We start from the raw sequence: 18,566 nt of genomic DNA on the forward strand, positions 1-18,566 counted from the left end.
GAACTAGACGTGGAATATTATTTCCCTCCTCAGTACTAAACATTCAAACAGGCGGGCCTAGAAGAATAGTAAAATAAGATTGAAGGGATAGACTAGGTTCTTTGATTAGAGATTCAGGCTGATATTTAAGATTATCATATTCGAGAGTACAAATAGATCTCATGGGATTATCGTTTCGAGGGTTGATTACTTGATATAGCTAGTTTACAAACCATGCAATTGTACGTATCCAGGCCACGCGAATTGCCATAATTATACGTAAAGTTTACGTAATAAGATAGAGATCTGTGTTTAGTCAATGTCAGTAAGCAAAGAAGCAACCATAAAATGATGAAATACCAATTTTATTATTTTTCCCCAAAATCACGTCTTTAATTAGCATGGTTTTAATTCTTGGGCTGCTTAGACGGGTTGCATGTGGGCTTGGCTTGGGCTGGGCTACGACAAACTCCTTTTGCTTTTTTATGACACAAGCTTTTTAAGTGAACTCCGTGACCTTACGTAAATTCAAAAATAAGACCCTATAGCATATATTGTGTGAAGTGACCGGGAATGGGACACGCGATCAACATAATCGATCGATATATAAAGGCCCATTAACATGAACCGTGGGCCAACAGTCGTTACTCATCCACTAGATTATGGGCAAATGTAGGAGCTAGGGGGAGCAAAAAAGATCACATCATGGATGGGGACTCTTACTTGTATGGAAAATTAATTGACAAAAAAACGAATTGAGCCTATGATTTTCTTTTCCCAGGTATTATTTGGACAATAACATAGGTGTCAATTCTAAGCTCTTTATTTTTTTTCCAATCAATAGTGTGCAGCTAATAGGAGTTAACATTCTCTTTTAATTTTTTTCATAAGCAAATTACATACTTTAGTTTTGATGCCATTGATAGTGCACAAGAAGCACACTTCCGGAATTTGATATAGCATATCAATAAGAACCAAAGTTGCTATAATGACACGAGAAACAGATGAGATGAAAAGATCGTACATCCACTTGTTTCAGGTGGCTCCACAACTGTAAAAGCTACATTCAGAGAACATGGTTTTATCAATAAATGGTCGACCACGTTCTATGTCAAAGTCGCGGTCTTCGTACTTATACATTTTTCTTTTTAAATGTTGTGATTTAATTCTCAAGAAAGGCGACTTCGATTTACCCAGAACAAAAAACATAGTTTGCTAACAAAGTATAAATCATTGGATCTTTTCCAGAACTGTATCTAAATAACTTATCATATACTACCGTATCTGTGAGATTAGGTTTATTTGAGATGCGTGTATATGAATAACAACGTACCATCGATATATTATCTGAATCTCAAGCACAGGGAGTGGGGTCCGTCTTGCAATCTTCCCAAAGGTCTCCATTTGGAACATACATAGTTTGCCAGACATATATTTAACCCCATGATTATCATAATTATGCTAACTTTAGTTTAAACTATAACTGCCTCTAGGGCTTCAATTCATGTCAACATGTCATGGCATAAATAGATCTGCTACAATCCAAAAGAATTAGAATATGTATCATTTCTTTCTTTCTTTCCTAACCTTTTTTTCTTTTCCTTGTAAGGTGGAGACATAACCTAGTCCCTATCTTAGCTCCACTTCCATGTAAAAAGCTCCAATCTGATAAAAAAGCAGATCCCACCAATCATGCTCATATCATCACCCGTCTCATATAATATAAAAGGGCTTTCTTGACCATCTACTCCTCTTTATGTAGACAATTAGAAAGGGAAAAAATATAGCATAACTTTCCTTTTTCAGAATTATTCTTCCTCAAGTTCACTAAAAAATAATTGTAATTGAATTTTAGATTCATTCTGTAATTTAATTACTTCATATTTCTTTGATCAACTTCATTTTTTTTTCCTGCAAGTTATCCCTTTCTTCTCTCTTCCCTCCTTACATCTTCTCTATTTCATCCCCCACTCCTGACTCCACATTCCCTATTCTCTTATTTAATTTTGATTTTATTTATATAATAATTTTCAATTCAAAACTAAATTTCGAAGATTTATTTATAGAATGAAACAATAAAATAAATATTTTATATGAAGAACTTCCATGTAAAAAATAGCAAGCCCAAGTTAACATAAATTAAAATATGGGATAATAAATTAACATTTTTGGGTAAATATAATAAATTAACATTTTAAAATTTTAGTTTGAAAGACAAAAAAAGAAAAAAAATAGCATTGGTACAATTAATTTGACAAACCGAAATTACGTCCAATCCCAATGTACATGCGAGTTATGCTCCAGTACGCCAAGGTGTGAATTCCACCAAATATTGAACCTTATTCCGGCTTTCGTATAGATGTATCCGATAGTTGAATTATAAGTGAGTGCTTAAGAACCACTCAAAGCAACGCCATATGTACTGCTTTTCTTTTGCTGTAGAAGAGGAGAACGGTAGATGAATAAATGCAAAGCAAGAGACCATGCGAGAGAACATTATGGAAAAGGAAAGGATATGGAAGGAAGGCGAGAATTGAAAGCAAGAGCATGCAGCAGTTGCAGTTGAGGCGACCTCTCGTTAATTTGACGGTACCTCAAGTCGGGTCGGAGAAAGGACAAAATATTCATGGGATACATCTCCATGTGCGCAAAATGACCACATTGCCCTCCACCTTCAAGGCGAAGGGTTAACCCAATATATGCCGATATGCCGCTTTTTATTCGGACAAGCCAGAAAAAGAAAATGCACCAAACCACACTAAAAAGAGAGTGAGGGAGAGGTGCGATGGGCTTTTTTTTTTTTTTTTTCTCTTTTCCCTGACACCACGAGGTGGCCTAGTCTATCGACTGTTCCCGTTCAAGTTGATATATATTGATCACGAACTACTTACAGTTATTATAGTAATCCTCGCTTAGGGAAAGAAGGGAAAATAAAATCAGATAAACTAATTAATGAAATTAGGAGGGGCGAATGAAAAATATTTGTAAAATTAGAAGAATGCAAATGTGAAAATATTCCACACCGTAAAATTTCACTAGATCTATAAGTAATTGGGTCAATCTCCAACTTAAAAGTTCGATATGATAGATTGTGATACTTGATCTCTTATAAACTTGTGGAATTCCTCTTATATTTCCAATGTGGGACTTAACTCATTCTTAACTTTCAACGCTCGCTCTCACGTGGTAACGTGTGATCTATCACGTGCTATGTGCCGTTAAACACCCACCTCTCAACAACTGACTACGAGCCGAACATCCTCTTCCATACTCGGCCGAGAGGGGATAAGTAAAACTAACCACAAGTTCCACACTTGGACCTGACTTAACATGAAGCGCATTTTTTGTTGTCTCGAAACTGGATTTAGGCACACTTGAGCCAACACATGTGCGCATGGAAGCATAACTTGCTCTGATACTATGTAAAATTTCACTAGGTCTATAAGCAATTGGGTCTATCTCAAATCCAAAAGTTCGAACTAATAGATTGTGGTACCCAATCTCTTATAAACTTGTAAAATTCCTTTTATATTTTTAATGTGAGATTTAATTCATTCTTGACTCTCGACATTGACATCACAGTTAGTCAACTTGCGTCGGGTTGCAAGGGATAGCTTTTTGTTAGGGGGGGAGGGGTTGCTTAGTTAGACAGACAGGTGGGAGGAGTAAGAGAGGAATGAGATCAAAGAAGGGGAAGGTCGAACGGAAGAGATGCAGTAAAGCGACAGAAGGACGCCCTCCTGCAAAGCAACGCATCCATCTGTCTCTCTCTCTCCCCTCCCTCAACCAACGCCCCCACCATACCATACAAATATGTAATACCCTTTTTCCATTCATATATACTAGAAAAAGAATCCGCCATCCGTACGGAATTTTAAGATAAAAATGAATTCTACTATGTGTAAAATTACATTGATTCATATATAGTCATATTCACGATTTAATAATTTTTATTGGATAGGACCTAATTTAATATTCTGCTGTATGAAAAATTACATTGATTCATCTTCACATTAATTCATTTTCAATCAAAAAAGCAAAAAATAAAAACAAAAATGCAAAAGGGAACGTGGGGCGAGAGAGGGAAAATACAGTTGAGAAGGGCGAGGACATGTAAGGGGGAAGGGAAGACATAGGGTTCAATTTTTTTAATTGAATTCACCATTTTAACCTTCAATTAATGGCTCAGATTAATTAACATTTGTGCACTATGGGCTTTTTTGGAAAACAAATATTAGACCAAAATACTTCATTCTCCTTTTTGAAGTACTATAGATTACTGCCGGTACATCTCCCAACATATTCCATATATACATTTCTTGTGATCGGTAAGAAAGATCTCATGCTTAATAGCATACACAGCTTCCTCTTTTTTCGGATACAATCAGACAAATTTCGAAGATAAAGGATTAATTAGAAATGTTCCGTGTAACAGGATCGGCTCGACACATGCATAGAAAAAAAAAAAAGAATTTTGACCCTTTATCATATATAAGTAGATCGATTGCTTAACCTCTTTGATTGCAACATCGACGTGTCGATATCCATATTGCGGTTATGATTTGCAGACTTTTGGGATCAGATAAAGCTGCACTTTGAAATGTCGCTTACATCGATATAGTTAAGCTCACAAGATTGCTACGAGGGTTAAGGAAAGATCATAAGGTTCTTCTCTATATAGTTAATAGTTACTTCTCCCATGAGTTAATAACTCATTTCAACAGAAATTCGAGGGATATATCAGATTAATTAGCTCACTTTTTTTTTTCTCTTTGCCTTTTTTCTGTGTTTCTTAATATTATAAATCAGTATCTCCAATAAAATATGCAGCCACCGATGAATATTAATGTAGGGCAACATCGATCGCATGAATGTAGCAGACGGGCATCTATGGGCCTTTCCTAGTTGTCAATTCCGTTTATCAACTTTACACATATGTTTTACCAAAAAAAAATAAAACTTTACATGTATGGAAGGAAATTGGTGGGAAAACGTGCCACGACTATTTTATGCACATATACCACAAGGACACATCATACGTTTAGATTCTTTTTGCATCCTCAAACACGAATCTATATAGCTGCTTAGCGCATGTGAGCGACGTGGACTGAAACATACACTCAGGTGATTTAACATGTTCTGACAAATACTTGCATCCTCTGTTCTAGCTGTCCATAAACTATAATAATTCAAATAATTATAATAACATTTGTCCTCTAAGATAAGGATTATGACTTGAAATTTTCATTTACATTTCCCAAAACCTGATCATCCCACTTAGTCCAAACCGACCATCTGGTGGATTTTCAGAGGAAACGTGAACTCATGATCTTCTTGATAATCTTGCAATGTCCAATTTTTCCATAAGAATGGGACGAGTTGTCCAAACTTCAAGATCTACGGTTCTCAGCTAAACTGAAGTTCCTCAACCCGAGATCTGATGAAATCTTGTGCGTAATGTACGTCTATATCTCACTTTCCCATGATGACTTATTAAAAAGTATCGAAGTTGAGAAAATGTGGTTAGATGCAGTGATACATATTTTGCAGTTGAAATCTATTGAATATTTATTGGGCTCTTATAGGTTTGCGCTAATTTTCACTTAAAAATTCAAGAAATAAGTATTGGTACTCAATTCTCATCATAAACTAATGAATTTTGATTCACCTTTTTCATGTAGAATTAATATCATCAACGCTCGCCCTCGCGTGCAACGTGTGATCTATTTCTGTCTACATGTTGTCATATGCCCTAAACACTAGCCCTCGACAATTGATCTTAGCGGGGCTCTAGGCAGAACACTAACACGAGACGCACTCTTAACTGCACTCGAACATATTGAGCCTGATGTGGTGTGAATGTGCACACCCGTGTGGGCGCGTATACTCTTAACATGAGTTCTGATATCATATTGAATATCCATTAGGCTTATATGGGTTTTGGCTCATTTCCACTTAAAAGCTCAAGCTCGTGTACGCGTGCACGTGTGATTCCAATGGAAATCCAACGCGGTATCAAAGCGGATTACGCTTTCGCCTGCACGTGTGGGCTCACACCATGACATACTCGGTTTCGAGACAGTTAATAATGAGCCTCGTGTTAGTCAGGTCTAGGAGTCGCCAAGTCAATTTTCGAGGTAGCTAAATGTGCATCTCTAGTTAGGTCCGAGTGTGAAACTCGAGGCTAGTTTGGTGTTTGTCCCCCCTTGCCCAAGTAGGATGTCCATTTTGTGGTCAGTTTGTTGATGACGGGTATTTAATGACATGTACCACGTGCTTGACCACACACTGTCATGTTAGGATGGATGTTGAGATATGTTATCTAACACAGAAAAATTGGGAAAAAAATCACAAGTTTATATGTAACTTGACTTCATAAACCTATCATGTTAAGCTCTTGAATTGTAGATGGATTTAAATTCGGATAAGCCCTAGTAATAATTTTGCAAAATCAAATGATAATGTTTGGTTATTACCCGTGAAATTCTCGCACTCGCTGCATTCCCGTATCTTTTTCCTAGGCTTGTGAGATTTCACGACAGTAGAAGGAAAAATCGAAAGAAGGGAAAAAAAGAAAAAGAAAAAAATGAGAGAATTGAGGATGATAAACAACAAATTTATGACAAAACTGCCCTCCCCGTACGTACGTAATGGGTATGATTATCCTCCCCATCTTCGGGGTCCCAGAGCATGTTCGCCTATGGCCGAAGGAACATCAAGCTCCACGGAATCATGACACAATTCGGTCTAGCTCGTGATGTGGGCCCGTATATGGCGGGGCTTTTGCAGAGTCCACGTGAGTGGAAATGCTATATGTCACATGATTAATGGACAGAGTCATGGTCCGCCCACGACCTCTGCCAATGAGAACCTGACACGTTGCTCCGGTTGGATCTGATCACGTGCCGAGGTAAGTGTTCGAATTTCTTTTTTTTTTCGTTAAGTGTTCGATTTTACTTTCTGAAAATCGAAGGCCCAACTCGTTGCTTTTTGCCTTCCGGATGTCATTGGATCTTTTTTTGGGCTGAACTAAGTACAATGCAGAGAATCTAGCTGTCATGAGGATGAACATACCGCGCTAATCTACTAGGAAATATGATCCTGTTTGTTTTTGGATAAGATCATTTAAGATTTTCTTTCCAAGAAATTTTTAATTGATCCGACTTTGTCGAGCGAAATGAGGAAATATCAATTAAATTGCATGAAACATGAATATTTGTGTTAATCGCTCAAATAATTATCATAATTATTTTTCATTAAAAAAATCTTATTAATTTTTTTTCTCTGAAATTAATTTGAGATATAACCATTTAAAATTTCCTCCTCTCCTCTCCCTAAGAATTCCCAAACCTACCGGCCATACACAGACGGTTATTAAGAAGCATAAATTAATATTCCCTTAAAATATGTCCTGATGCCAATCGGAAATTAATTCTATCTATATATCCTAATTCCTTTACTCTCAAATAATCTCTCAGCATTATATATGATTTTTCTTTCTATTTAGCAAGACCACTAATATGTTCGATTTATTAACTGAGACTAATCACATTTGGTCTTCGGCTTAGCTATGGCTACAAGAGCTTATGGCAGTTTTGAATTTTATACTGCAGGTAAAGTTTGCCTGTTGGTTTATCTACAGTTTCGATCTCCCAAGAAATATACATAAAAGGGATCACCAACAAATTAAATGAAGGAAAACGTCAATTATCGCAATTGAATATGGAAAAGGCTAAGTATTCCCTTTTGCTGATATGTGCCGATGTCCTTTTTCAGTACTTGACTCATGCTTTGTCAAATCATTTACGCTTGGAGGCTCGATGTTCCTTGGTCGGCGGCGGTACATACAAATAATGTTGCGCTCCTTCAGTCTGCAGGACCATAGCTGAGGTGATTATGGTACTTTTGCAGAAGGCTGGGTACCTGTGGAGACTCAAGTGTCCTCCCGTTTTGCTCTAGTTCGATTTGCACCGAATATCTAGATTAGATGTTTGATTATTACCCGGATATATCTATATATGACATATCCATTCTCCCTTCCTGGTTTTGACAGGACTTTCCACAATCGTATTTGTATTTATCCGGTTGAAGTTTTTTGCTTATATTATCCTTTTGTGGTTTGCTTTTGGAGTCGGATGTTTGTTCTTGTGATCTTCATTTTCTTAAACATTTTGTGCACTCTTTTAAAGTAATGGAACCATCTCATTCTCATTGGTTCAAAAAATTAAAAGGAAAAGAAAAAAACCAGTGAATTGTTTGAGCCAAATGGAAAAAGAAAGTTGAATCGTGAAGCTGTTAATAACGATTGCTTGCTTGGGCAATGGGACCCGGAAGACCTCCGATGTATTGTAGTTAGCAAAATCTATTTTTTTATTAACCAAAAAAAAAATCATATTTGCTTTATTTTAATTATCGTTACCAAATGGGTAGCGTGTGGACTTTCTTCCTAAGCACATGAAAATAATCGCAGCCTTAATATTATTCAGATCCAATGTCAATGTCATGCAAGTTGAGGAGAAGTAATCAATCACTGCAATTTACAATTGGCGCTGACTCAAATAAATTAAAGCTCCATATTATTATAATCAGTGAATCTACAAGTGCGTTGCACGTGAAAGGTTCTCGATTAAGTGGTAAAATATGATAATTATAAAATATTAAAAAATGCATAAAAAAATTAAATTTTATCCAAAAATATATAATTAATTATATAACATCATTAATAATCTTATTGATTGGTTTAAAGGCACCAAATCAATAAATATGAACTACTCCATATCATTAATGTATATTGATAATTTTTTATTTAGATATAACATAATTTAATATCAATAGTTACAAATAAGTAATTCAATTTTTTTTGCCAGAATTAAGTCAATTTTCCTTTAAAAAATTAAGTTTAATGTAAGAAGTCAAGGTATCATATTTTAATATTTCATATTCTTTAACTATTATGTATTTGTTGGAATTTTGAAGTAGTTAATCAAAACAAAAGAAGAACAAATTTCAATTCTAATATTTAATCGAAAAAATTGTAATAAATATTCATTTTAAGTACTTTAGTAAGTTAATATTCTTGTTATATTACAATATAATAAATTTTAAAATATGCAAAATAAAACGTGAGCAATAACTAATTAATATAAAAGGCCTTAGTCAAATGCATGATTAAAAACATGCTAATCAAGAGCAAAAAGATTGAACACCGTTAAAGGAAAATGAGAGAAAAGTAAAATATCAATAAAAAGATTGTTTCATTGCTTATAATTCTAATTCTTTGTAAAAAATTACCTCAAAAGTAATGAATAATTATTGTTAATATTCTTTTATCTGTAAATCACATATAATTTTAATTTCTTCTCAATTTTTATTTTGGATAAATACCCAAAAAAGATAAAAACATTTGAATTTTTTTTCTTTCAAACCAAAATGTTTATTTTTGTATAAACGGGACATAACATTTGTTAATATTTTAATGAAGTCTTTCCAATATTTTGAATTTATTATGTTTCAAAAGTTAAACCTAAAATATATAAATTCTAAAAAAATTAGAACAATTAGAACATAAAAAGCAAACTGACGCGACTTGAAAAACGAAAGAGAAAAGCAAACTGGGCTGGTGGTGGTTCGTCGAAGGGTACCATTGCCCTTGGCGAGGTCGATGGCGGGTGGTGGTTGCTGGACAAAGGCCCTTACCACTCCATTTCCTGCTTTTTATGAAAATATGAGCAAGAGCATGAAAAAAAAATAGAAAGAAAACGCTAAAAAACAATCAAATAATATCTCTTAACATAAAGGAAAACCAATGATATCCTAAAAAAAAGAGTAAAATATTTGAAGAACTACAGATAAAGAATTACTCGAGAATTATACTTAAATATTATTTATTAAAGACCCATAAAGACTCTATAGATTATAAGTGAGCAAATATTTTATAAATGATGACATACCTTTTGAAATATAATAACAAGAACATAAGATTTTCAGGCAACAATATCGAGAATCTTTTGAGACTTCGTAATGAAACTATTAAGAAGATAAGTTTTAGAGAGAGAAGGGAGTTAAAATTATTTTTCTATGTCTATTCGAAAACTAAAAGGTATATATAGAAGAAACAAATTTACCTATTTGAATAGTCACATTTATTTAGTAATTACATCCTTTCACCAAAAAATTATTTAACCAAATATGAAATAGTATTTGATGATTAATTTTTTTTTGTACTAATTTAACTATCAAATTTATCTTTTTATTAAATTATAACTTTCTCTTTATATTTCCTATCGGATCTTTACAGTTTTATATTATACTAAAGAAGATATAATTTTTTAATGAAAATAAAAAGTTAAGTGACGAAATTTCATTTAGCTCTAGGGGATGCAAGAGTCTCTTGAAATATTATTTGAAAAGTTGTCTCCCTTGTATTATTTGAATATAGGGACATTTACCAAAAGGTACAATACCTTTCAAGAATTAATTTAGTTTTGTTAATTATGTAAATGAGCAAATTTGCACTATTATTATTTAAGTAAGGGCAAAAATATGAAAAATAATTGGAGAAACACCTCGTGCTTTTATTTTTGCCGTTGAAAGTGTAAAAGGGTCAAAGAAACAAAGACTGTATGAAATCGCTAGTTAACGAACATACGATACAACAAAATTTTGAAATTATAAATCGATATGAAAAATATAGGACAAATATACCTGCAATAGAGACTAACTCGGTTGAAATGTATATGAAAGGAAAAATGTCAAAAATTAATGAAATGAGAAAAAAGTTGTTTATAAGCATTATGAAAGTATGTGATCAAAAGTAACGAATTTAAAATGGTGCAACGAAAAGTTACGAAGGTATAAAGTTATTTTTGAAATAATTAGGCCCTGTTTGGTTTTATAATACTATTTTAGAATCATAATTCTAACTTAACTCTACCAACTACAAAACAAAATAACCCATACAAAGTCAAAGAGTGGATCCCATTTATACCACTTTTTTCCACAACAAAATAACATAACTCATACAAAGTCAAAGGGTGGGCCCCATTTATACCACTATTTTTCAAAATGAAAATTTGATTTTAAAATTCTACTATGAAACCAAAAGCATCATTAAAGTTGGAGAAGCTCCTCATGCTTTAATATATGGTATAGATAAAGATTTTCCCTAATGAGAAATGATCCCTACTGATTTTGAAGAGATTTCAGCTTATATTGATTTGTTGGCTCGATATTCTCTGTAGTTCCGAACAAACTGATATATATATATATATATATATATGGTACATGATATGGATTAATTTGAATAGAGCTAATCTTATAGGTCGGACCACAGTTTATGCATAATTTCAGAAGCATTATTCCGTGAAAATGTCCTAATATTTTCTTTTATTCTTTGAAAATGAAAAAACAAAACAGAAAAGAGATTAATATAGGATTTAATTCTTATATATCTATAGTTTAAAAAAGAAAAATAAGAACTGTTGGGTGAAAATGTGCCGGATGATAATCATGCATCTCTTCTTTTATCTTCCGAAGGCAACGAAGAAAGTAATGTTTTGGTAGGATTCATTGTCTCTGTCTCCTCGTGAATTTGACATGTGAAGAATTGCAAAATTTGCACTCATAACTAATAATAATCGCAAACGATGAAAAAATAGTTTATAACCGTATATGAACCGAATAGGATTGTCTGCAATGATCGAATAACACGATTTCTTGGCGAAGTATAAGTTTCCGACTCGGAGTGGAGTCATGCAGAAAAATACTTTCTGATGGATAGCCTACGTAGCTAGACTGACTTGCATTAGTGGGAAAAATTACTTGTTAAAAAAAAAGAAGAGCATCATTGGGAAATGTACTTTACCGAAGACTAATATGACTACGTGTCATATGCTAACACATTTGATAATTTCAGTTTAAGTATTTAATATTTTAATTTAAGTATTTAGTATTTTAATTCTGATATCTAATATTTTTATTATTCGTTTCTACTTATACTTTTAATTGAAATGTTTAGTATTTTATATAATACATTATAAATATAAAATGTTCAAGACATTGAAACTGAAATACTAAACGTTCGAATTGAGTACCAAATGTGTCATCCTAACGCTAAGTCACGGAAGAATTTTCCTAAGTATAAAAGTTTGAAATTTTTTAGATATCCATATGCTCCACGAGACATACTTCTTCATTCGGAAATCTGCCAGCAAAACATAAAACCAGAAAAACAACAATGTACGGTCGGCAAGGACAGTTTTGTCATTGCACAGGTCGTCTACTAGGAAACCGCCAAGAAACATTTTATTCTGAAACTAAACCCACCATTAGACTTCATTTGAAAATGCGGTGGCAGTTAAATAAATATTTACTTTGTTAAAGTTTAAAAAAAACAATATTTGGTGAATTCTTTCTAAACCATAATTAATTTTAAATATAATTTTCTTCGACAGATTATTATGTGCTTATAAAAATTACTTTTACTTATTTTCCATTTTAAATATTAATATTAATTTCAGTAATTTTAAATTATTATCTCTCAAATACTTTTACTTATTCTACAATTAATATTTATTTTTTAATAATTATATTTCAACACTTTTGTTTCAGTAATAACACAGCCGAAGCAAGCTTTAATTAGACTGCAGCAACTGCCAGTGAAGCCATTAAAGGAAGGACGCCTGAGAAGGACCGTTTGGTAATTCTCCCTTTAATGGACAGAGCAGTTAGTGAGTCCTCTCCCTTCTCCCCTCCTCAACGTCTCCTCCCTCCTGCGCCTGCAAAAATAAAGAGAGAATCTAGAGATAGAGAGAGAGAGAGAGGGAAGGAAGGAAACGGAATAAGAGGAAGAACAGAGAAATCCTCTCTGATAAGTTACATTCGTCTCATCATCATCTCTGTTTCTCTCTCGCTCTCTCTCTGTGTCTGCGTCTGAATTGGATTTTGTACTGTTCGGGTAATTATAAGCGTATTCGATCGGTTTTGTCCGTTTCTTCGTCCATGGCTTCCTCATAAGGAAGTTGGGGGGAGTTGGAGGTTGTTTCGTTCTGAGGAGCGGGAAGATGTCTCTGAAGAGCAGAGCAGAGCCGCCTTCTTCTAGCTCCAGAAGTGTGCTCTCCAAGAAATGGACTCTGCTGCTCTGCGTCGGCTGCTTCTGCGCTGGAATGCTCTTCACTGATCGGTAATTATCGCTCAGAGCTCTTAATTTCTGTCCAGTTTCGAGCTTTCACCGGCTGCTTCCTTGCCTTCGTGAATTGATTCCCCGATTTTCCAGCTAATCGTATTGAATTTATAAACTGATGAATTCATTGCATTGAATTTATAAACTGATGAATTCATTTTTGAGTCTCGTTCTTCGACATTGATGGCGGAACTCCTTAATGATTAAGTTGCCTGTGGAATTGTCGATGAACATGTCGTGTTTGCATAATTCCGGAACTAATTGTATTGGTAAGATCTGAATTATTATATGGAAGGGAGATGCTTCGCATGAAAAGAATTTGGTATTTCCTATTTTTTGGGGTTAGATGTCAGAACGAACTATTACGCATATATTTATGGCAAGAACTTCTTCTTTTTTTTTTAAATAAATTTATATTATTAAAAATGGAAGTATTTATTTACCTATTTAAATTGAAGTCAATTGATGATCGTTAGCATACCTCTTTTAGATCTGTGGATCACCAAGAGTTGCATCAATGTCTTGAGTTTTCTTCCATCACTCATTAATGAGCTGAACCATCTCCGACATCTTCCATTGATTACTCGAGATCATGTTGCCGTGGCAGTTATGGCGCAGGGAACCAGATTAGAGTAATCCGTTTCCAAAATGAAAAGTTTCACAAAAAGAAAAAGACAAAGAAAAAGGCTAATCTAGTTGCTGTCTTTTATTTTCGGTAATTCCGTGTGGAACTTGATGACGATTACTCGCTGATAACAGGATGTGGAATGTGCCCGATTCGAAAGGGATCACCCGAACGACCTCCGTGGAAGCTGAGAAATTGAAATTAATTTCAGAAGGTTGCAATCCACCAAGTGTAAGTATTTCCAGCGACGTAGTTATCTCTGGTTTTTCGAGTTTGTTCCCTAGGAACCTGAGTTTCTCTCTCTGGTGTAGCTTCGTTTTTGCCTGACCTCTGTGTGCGTTTTGATCTGATGGGATTTCCTTTAGCTGCATCAGAAGGAAGTAAGGCGGGACTCTAAGGAGATCATCGGGGAAGTCTTCAAGACTCAGAATGCCATTCAGTGAGTGCTCCTACACTTTACTATACATCTGCATTCAACTGGCAGGGTCGGTGGCATTTGGGATCATAGCTAATCAGATTCATGTTTGCTTTAGCACGTTGGACAAGACCATTTCGAACCTGGAGATGGAATTGGCAGCAGCAAGAGCTGCACAGGAGTCTGTACTTAGCAGATCTCCTCAGTCAGAGGACTCAAAAATGAACCGGCCATCTAGAAGGAGAAGGTATCTTATGGTAGTAGGAATAAATACCGCTTTTAGTAGCCGGAGACGAAGAGATTCGGTTCGAGCTACATGGATGCCTCAAGGTTGATACAATCTTCCATTATATGCCTGCAACCGGTTCTCATATGATCGTGTCTTCTGATTAACGATGTTTAAAAAATCCACATGCAGGTGCAAAGAGAAAGAGGCTGGAAGAGGAGAAAGGCATCATTGTTCGCTTTGTAATCGGTCATAGGTAGGACTTTGGTTAACCCCATGTCTAAATGGCGTCTCTGCCAACATTAATTAGCGATTTAACCGTTTCTTCTTGTCTGCTGTTTAGTGCCACACCTGGGGGTATCCTTGACAGGGCCATAGAAGCAGAGGACTTGAAACATGGAGATTTCCTTAGGCTGGTAATTTTATATATAATTAATGCTTTCTTTAGATCATTTTCAGAATGGATCTTTCGCATTGTATTAGATGGTTACTTTGTGAGTCACCTCATAGTTCTTACTATATTGCGTTCAGGACCATGTTGAAGGGTATCTCGAGCTATCTGCCAAGACAAAGATTTATTTTGCTACTGCTGTTTCTTTGTGGGATGCAGATTTTTATGTCAAAGTCGATGATGATGTCCATGTAAATATTGGTAAAGCAGACCTCCTCCCATCTTAAATCTTCGAAGTTTCATTTGAAAATTGCGAGTTGGCTTTGTAATTTGGTTTTTGTATGCTTTCCTTTTCATGACATGAAATGCTAAATTGTCTTGCAGCCACACTGGGAGAAACTTTAGTTAGACATCGACCCAAACCACGAGTATACATCGGGTGCATGAAGTCTGGTCCAGTACTATCACAGAAGTAAGTTGCTTTCCCACCTCTATCAATATTTTGCTAGTCGAAATATCAGTACTTTGACCCAACTATAACTTGACGACTGTTGGCACAGGGGAGTGAGATACCACGAACCCGAGTACTGGAAATTTGGCGAGTCAGGGAATAAGTATTTCCGTCATGCTACAGGGCAGCTCTATGCCATTTCGAAAGATTTGGCAACATACATATCAATTAACCAGTAAGTTTCCTATAATCTTGGCTCTAGATAAAAGAAATTGCTTGTCAGGATTAATTGTTATCTTTTCTTATGCCGGTGCCGATAGTAATCATGCAACTTACCTCAGGCATGTGCTGCACAAGTATGCCAATGAAGATGTCTCGTTAGGTTCTTGGTTCATAGGACTTGATGTGGAGCATATAGATGACCGGAGACTATGCTGCGGCACTCCACCAGGTAAAAAATCCTCTCTCTGTGTTACGATACTAGGGTTAAGAATTGGTTCGGTATTAGTCGATCTGAGCACCCAATAAAATAACTTTTGGAGCTCATAAATTATTCTTTCAGACCTATATTGGCGATAAATCATTCTGTCCATAAACTTTGGGAGGGTTACACCTTTTTTGGTCTTCACATAATGAAGCCACCTGTTCATGTAGATTGCGAGTGGAAGGCTCAGGCAGGCAACATCTGTGTTGCTTCATTCGATTGGACCTGCAGCGGGATTTGCAGATCCGCAGATAGAATCAAGGAAGTCCATCGGCGGTGCGGTGAAGGTGAAAATGCTCTATGGAGTGCGACTTTCTGAGGCTAGAAAGCTTCTATTTCTTCCCGACTCAGGAGGAAAACAGAGCATGATTACAGATTCACGTCAGCTCGTCTTAGAATCCTCTTTTTGGCACTTCGTATATATAGAAGTAATTTCACATTATAGAGAGACAGAGACAGAAGGGCTTTGCTTTGTGACCACCTCCATTTTATTCTCGAGAAAGTGGCCATAAGTGGCCAGACAAAAGGGAGGAAACCCCGCAACCCATTCTTTGATGCTTTGGAGGCTAATCGGTTTGTAATTTACTGTTCCACAGAGGCTAACAAAGCTACTAATAAAGAGAAATTTGATGTTGTGGCATGCGCGCCCTTGTCTTTCGAGTTCAGCTCTTCCGTTTGTTACACAATGATTTTCGAGCACTCTTTAGTCCCGAAAAGTAGTTCATTGCAGCAATCCTCTTGTTATCTTTTCTCCAAGCTTTACATTCGTTCTTACTGTTAAAAATATCTCCTAGAAAGTTAATTAGGCTGTACATTCCTAGAATGCTCGTAGAATCAAATAGAGATTTACATTGGCTTTTGTCTCTAATTGGGTGCAAAAGTGCATGGAATAAATCAGACATTACCTAACGATCATTTTTAACTCAAAGTGCTTGTCCCTCAATTGCAAGCATGCCGCTAAATCACACTTTGTCGTGCATATTTCCTATACATATTTCCTAAGATAGCATTACCGTCAAGGATTTCTATAATCAAAGAGCTCCTCATAGGCGAAAATGGTAGGACCTCCATCTTACTCAAATATAGGTTGAGGAAGGTATTCTGGAAGTAAAATTATATCTCATGATAGAGATTTGGGACCTCTCCAGTTGGCCGGAACTGTCAGGGGAGTGCTGTTAGCGGACCAAATTAAATCTTGACCAAACTACGATTTGAAGATTCAAAGAATTAATTAGTGATACCAAATATTAATTTGCACTGAGTTGCAAATTTTCAAACCTTCAAAAGCAATAGACTCCGTCAAATCCTACCAAGATTTGAAAATTTTATACAACTTTCCCTCCCCTCATGTTCCTTCGATCTGTAGTTTTGATCAACTGCAGGGGTTCCAAATGCAGAAGAAACTCACCGCATGCAGCCGGCCTGCATCAGAATTGTAATCAACTGCATTCGGACGGATTTGGTCCGTGTGATATGCTAAACCTACAGATCTTCATGATCAGGCTCATTGCCTCTTGAAAAACAAATTAAATTGCATCAAGTTTTAATTTCAAAGCGTCCAAGCTAATTTCATCATTCCCTCGTTCTTTATTCTCCGCATATAAAATGTGCTTAATTAGCTAGTTCTTACTAGATGGATATCCCAAAAAAAAGAAGGAAAAAGATTAAAAAAACAAATGAAAATTAATTAAAAAAAAGGACAACCTCAGTGGCCTACAATGCAGGTTTCAGCAGTCGGATATTTGGACTTCAAAGATGAAACAAATCAAACAAAACTCTCAACTACAACAGCAATTTGATTTAGGAAAAGATTTGACTATGCCTTGGAATCGGAAGCTTTGGCGCACACTCAGTCGAATTCGTATTAGAAACCTTTACGATTGCAAATCTGCTTGACAACCAACTAATAATTCCTCTATAAAGTCTAAAAATATTGTTAGGCATTTTTCCATCATCTGTCCCGAACAATAACTCAAAGGGAGAACTGCACCAAACTGGTGAGGAACCCTATATTACCACAAGATTTTCAAGTAACAAATCTCAATGGCATATATACATGTTAGATCTCATTCATCGAATAAAGACACGATTTAACCTATGAGAGGCAAACGGGATATCGAGAAAGAGTGGGGCTAGTTACCTTTCAAAGCCTGCCATAACATATGATAGAACAAGGGAGCCATGGCACGCGATATTGGCACGGCTCAATCAAAAAGTAGGGTTTGACGCACTTTCAAACGCCCGCTTTCTTATTGAACCGGACCAATATCCCGTTCTAACCAACATCCCGAGACTCAAACCTGCTTCACAAAATTAAACAACCTAACCAAAGTCAATATCACAAACCCAATTATTCCAAAATCAGTCAAATTTTTGGACATCTATTCTTGGGTGGCATGATTCCAGACTAGATCACCAGCTTGGAGGGGGGCAAAGAGAAGAAGCTGAGCTGCCATGGATTAATAGAATGGAATGGGAAGGAGCAAAAGGAGATGGAAATTGAGAGAAACTGAGAGAGACTCGTGTCTTTAAGAAGGCAGCCACAGAGAGGAGAGGGGAGGGGGAAGGGGGGAGGGCAGGTGTTATTGGAGGGAGAGGCATTAAAGGACTTGCATTCAATTCTCCAACAACCTAACGAGAAAGGAAGTTGGGAATATTAATTAAGGATGGTACAGAAATCGTGAACCTATACAAGAATGATCTTAGTCCTGTACGTATACCTTCCGTTAGAATTTAGGAAAACAAAGGGAAATGGAGAGGCGGGGGGAGGGGAGGGAAAATTGTCTAGGAATTTTTGAAAATTTCATACAACTTT

At 35.7% G+C, this 18,566-nt stretch overlaps 1 protein-coding gene across 2 annotated transcripts; it reads left to right on the forward strand.

Moving 5' to 3' along the window:
• Positions 1-12,704: 12,704 nt before the first annotated feature.
• Positions 12,705-16,416, forward strand: LOC116206000 (probable beta-1,3-galactosyltransferase 2). Of its 2 annotated transcripts, none has more exons than XM_031538722.1 (11): positions 12,705-13,159; positions 13,919-14,015; positions 14,150-14,223; positions 14,318-14,529; positions 14,618-14,681; positions 14,769-14,841; positions 14,957-15,077; positions 15,201-15,288; positions 15,377-15,502; positions 15,609-15,718; positions 15,922-16,416. In XM_031538722.1, the coding sequence occupies exons 1-11, from the start codon at positions 13,041-13,043 to the stop codon at positions 16,068-16,070; spliced, it is 1,233 nt and encodes a 410-aa protein (XP_031394582.1). In that variant the 5' UTR covers positions 12,705-13,040; the 3' UTR covers positions 16,071-16,416. The 2 variants fall into 2 exon arrangements, with proteins under 2 accessions (XP_031394582.1, XP_031394583.1); XM_031538723.1 differs by having other exon boundaries at positions 14,159-14,223.
• Positions 16,417-18,566: the final 2,150 nt, after the last annotated feature.

Source organism: Punica granatum, chromosome 4 (genome assembly GCF_007655135.1).
Source record: "Punica granatum isolate Tunisia-2019 chromosome 4, ASM765513v2, whole genome shotgun sequence".
NCBI lineage: Eukaryota > Viridiplantae > Streptophyta > Magnoliopsida > Myrtales > Lythraceae > Punica > Punica granatum.

Coding starts and splice junctions, on each gene's coding strand:
- LOC116206000 (XM_031538722.1), top strand. CDS start 13,041: ATGTCTCTGAAGAGCAGAGCAGAGCCGCCTTCTTCTAGCTCCAGAAGT. Junction 15,078..15,200: donor TGATGTCCATGTAAATATTG/GTAAAGCAGACC, acceptor ATTGTCTTGCAG/CCACACTGGGAGAAACTTTA. Junction 15,503..15,608: donor ACATACATATCAATTAACCA/GTAAGTTTCCTA, acceptor AACTTACCTCAG/GCATGTGCTGCACAAGTATG.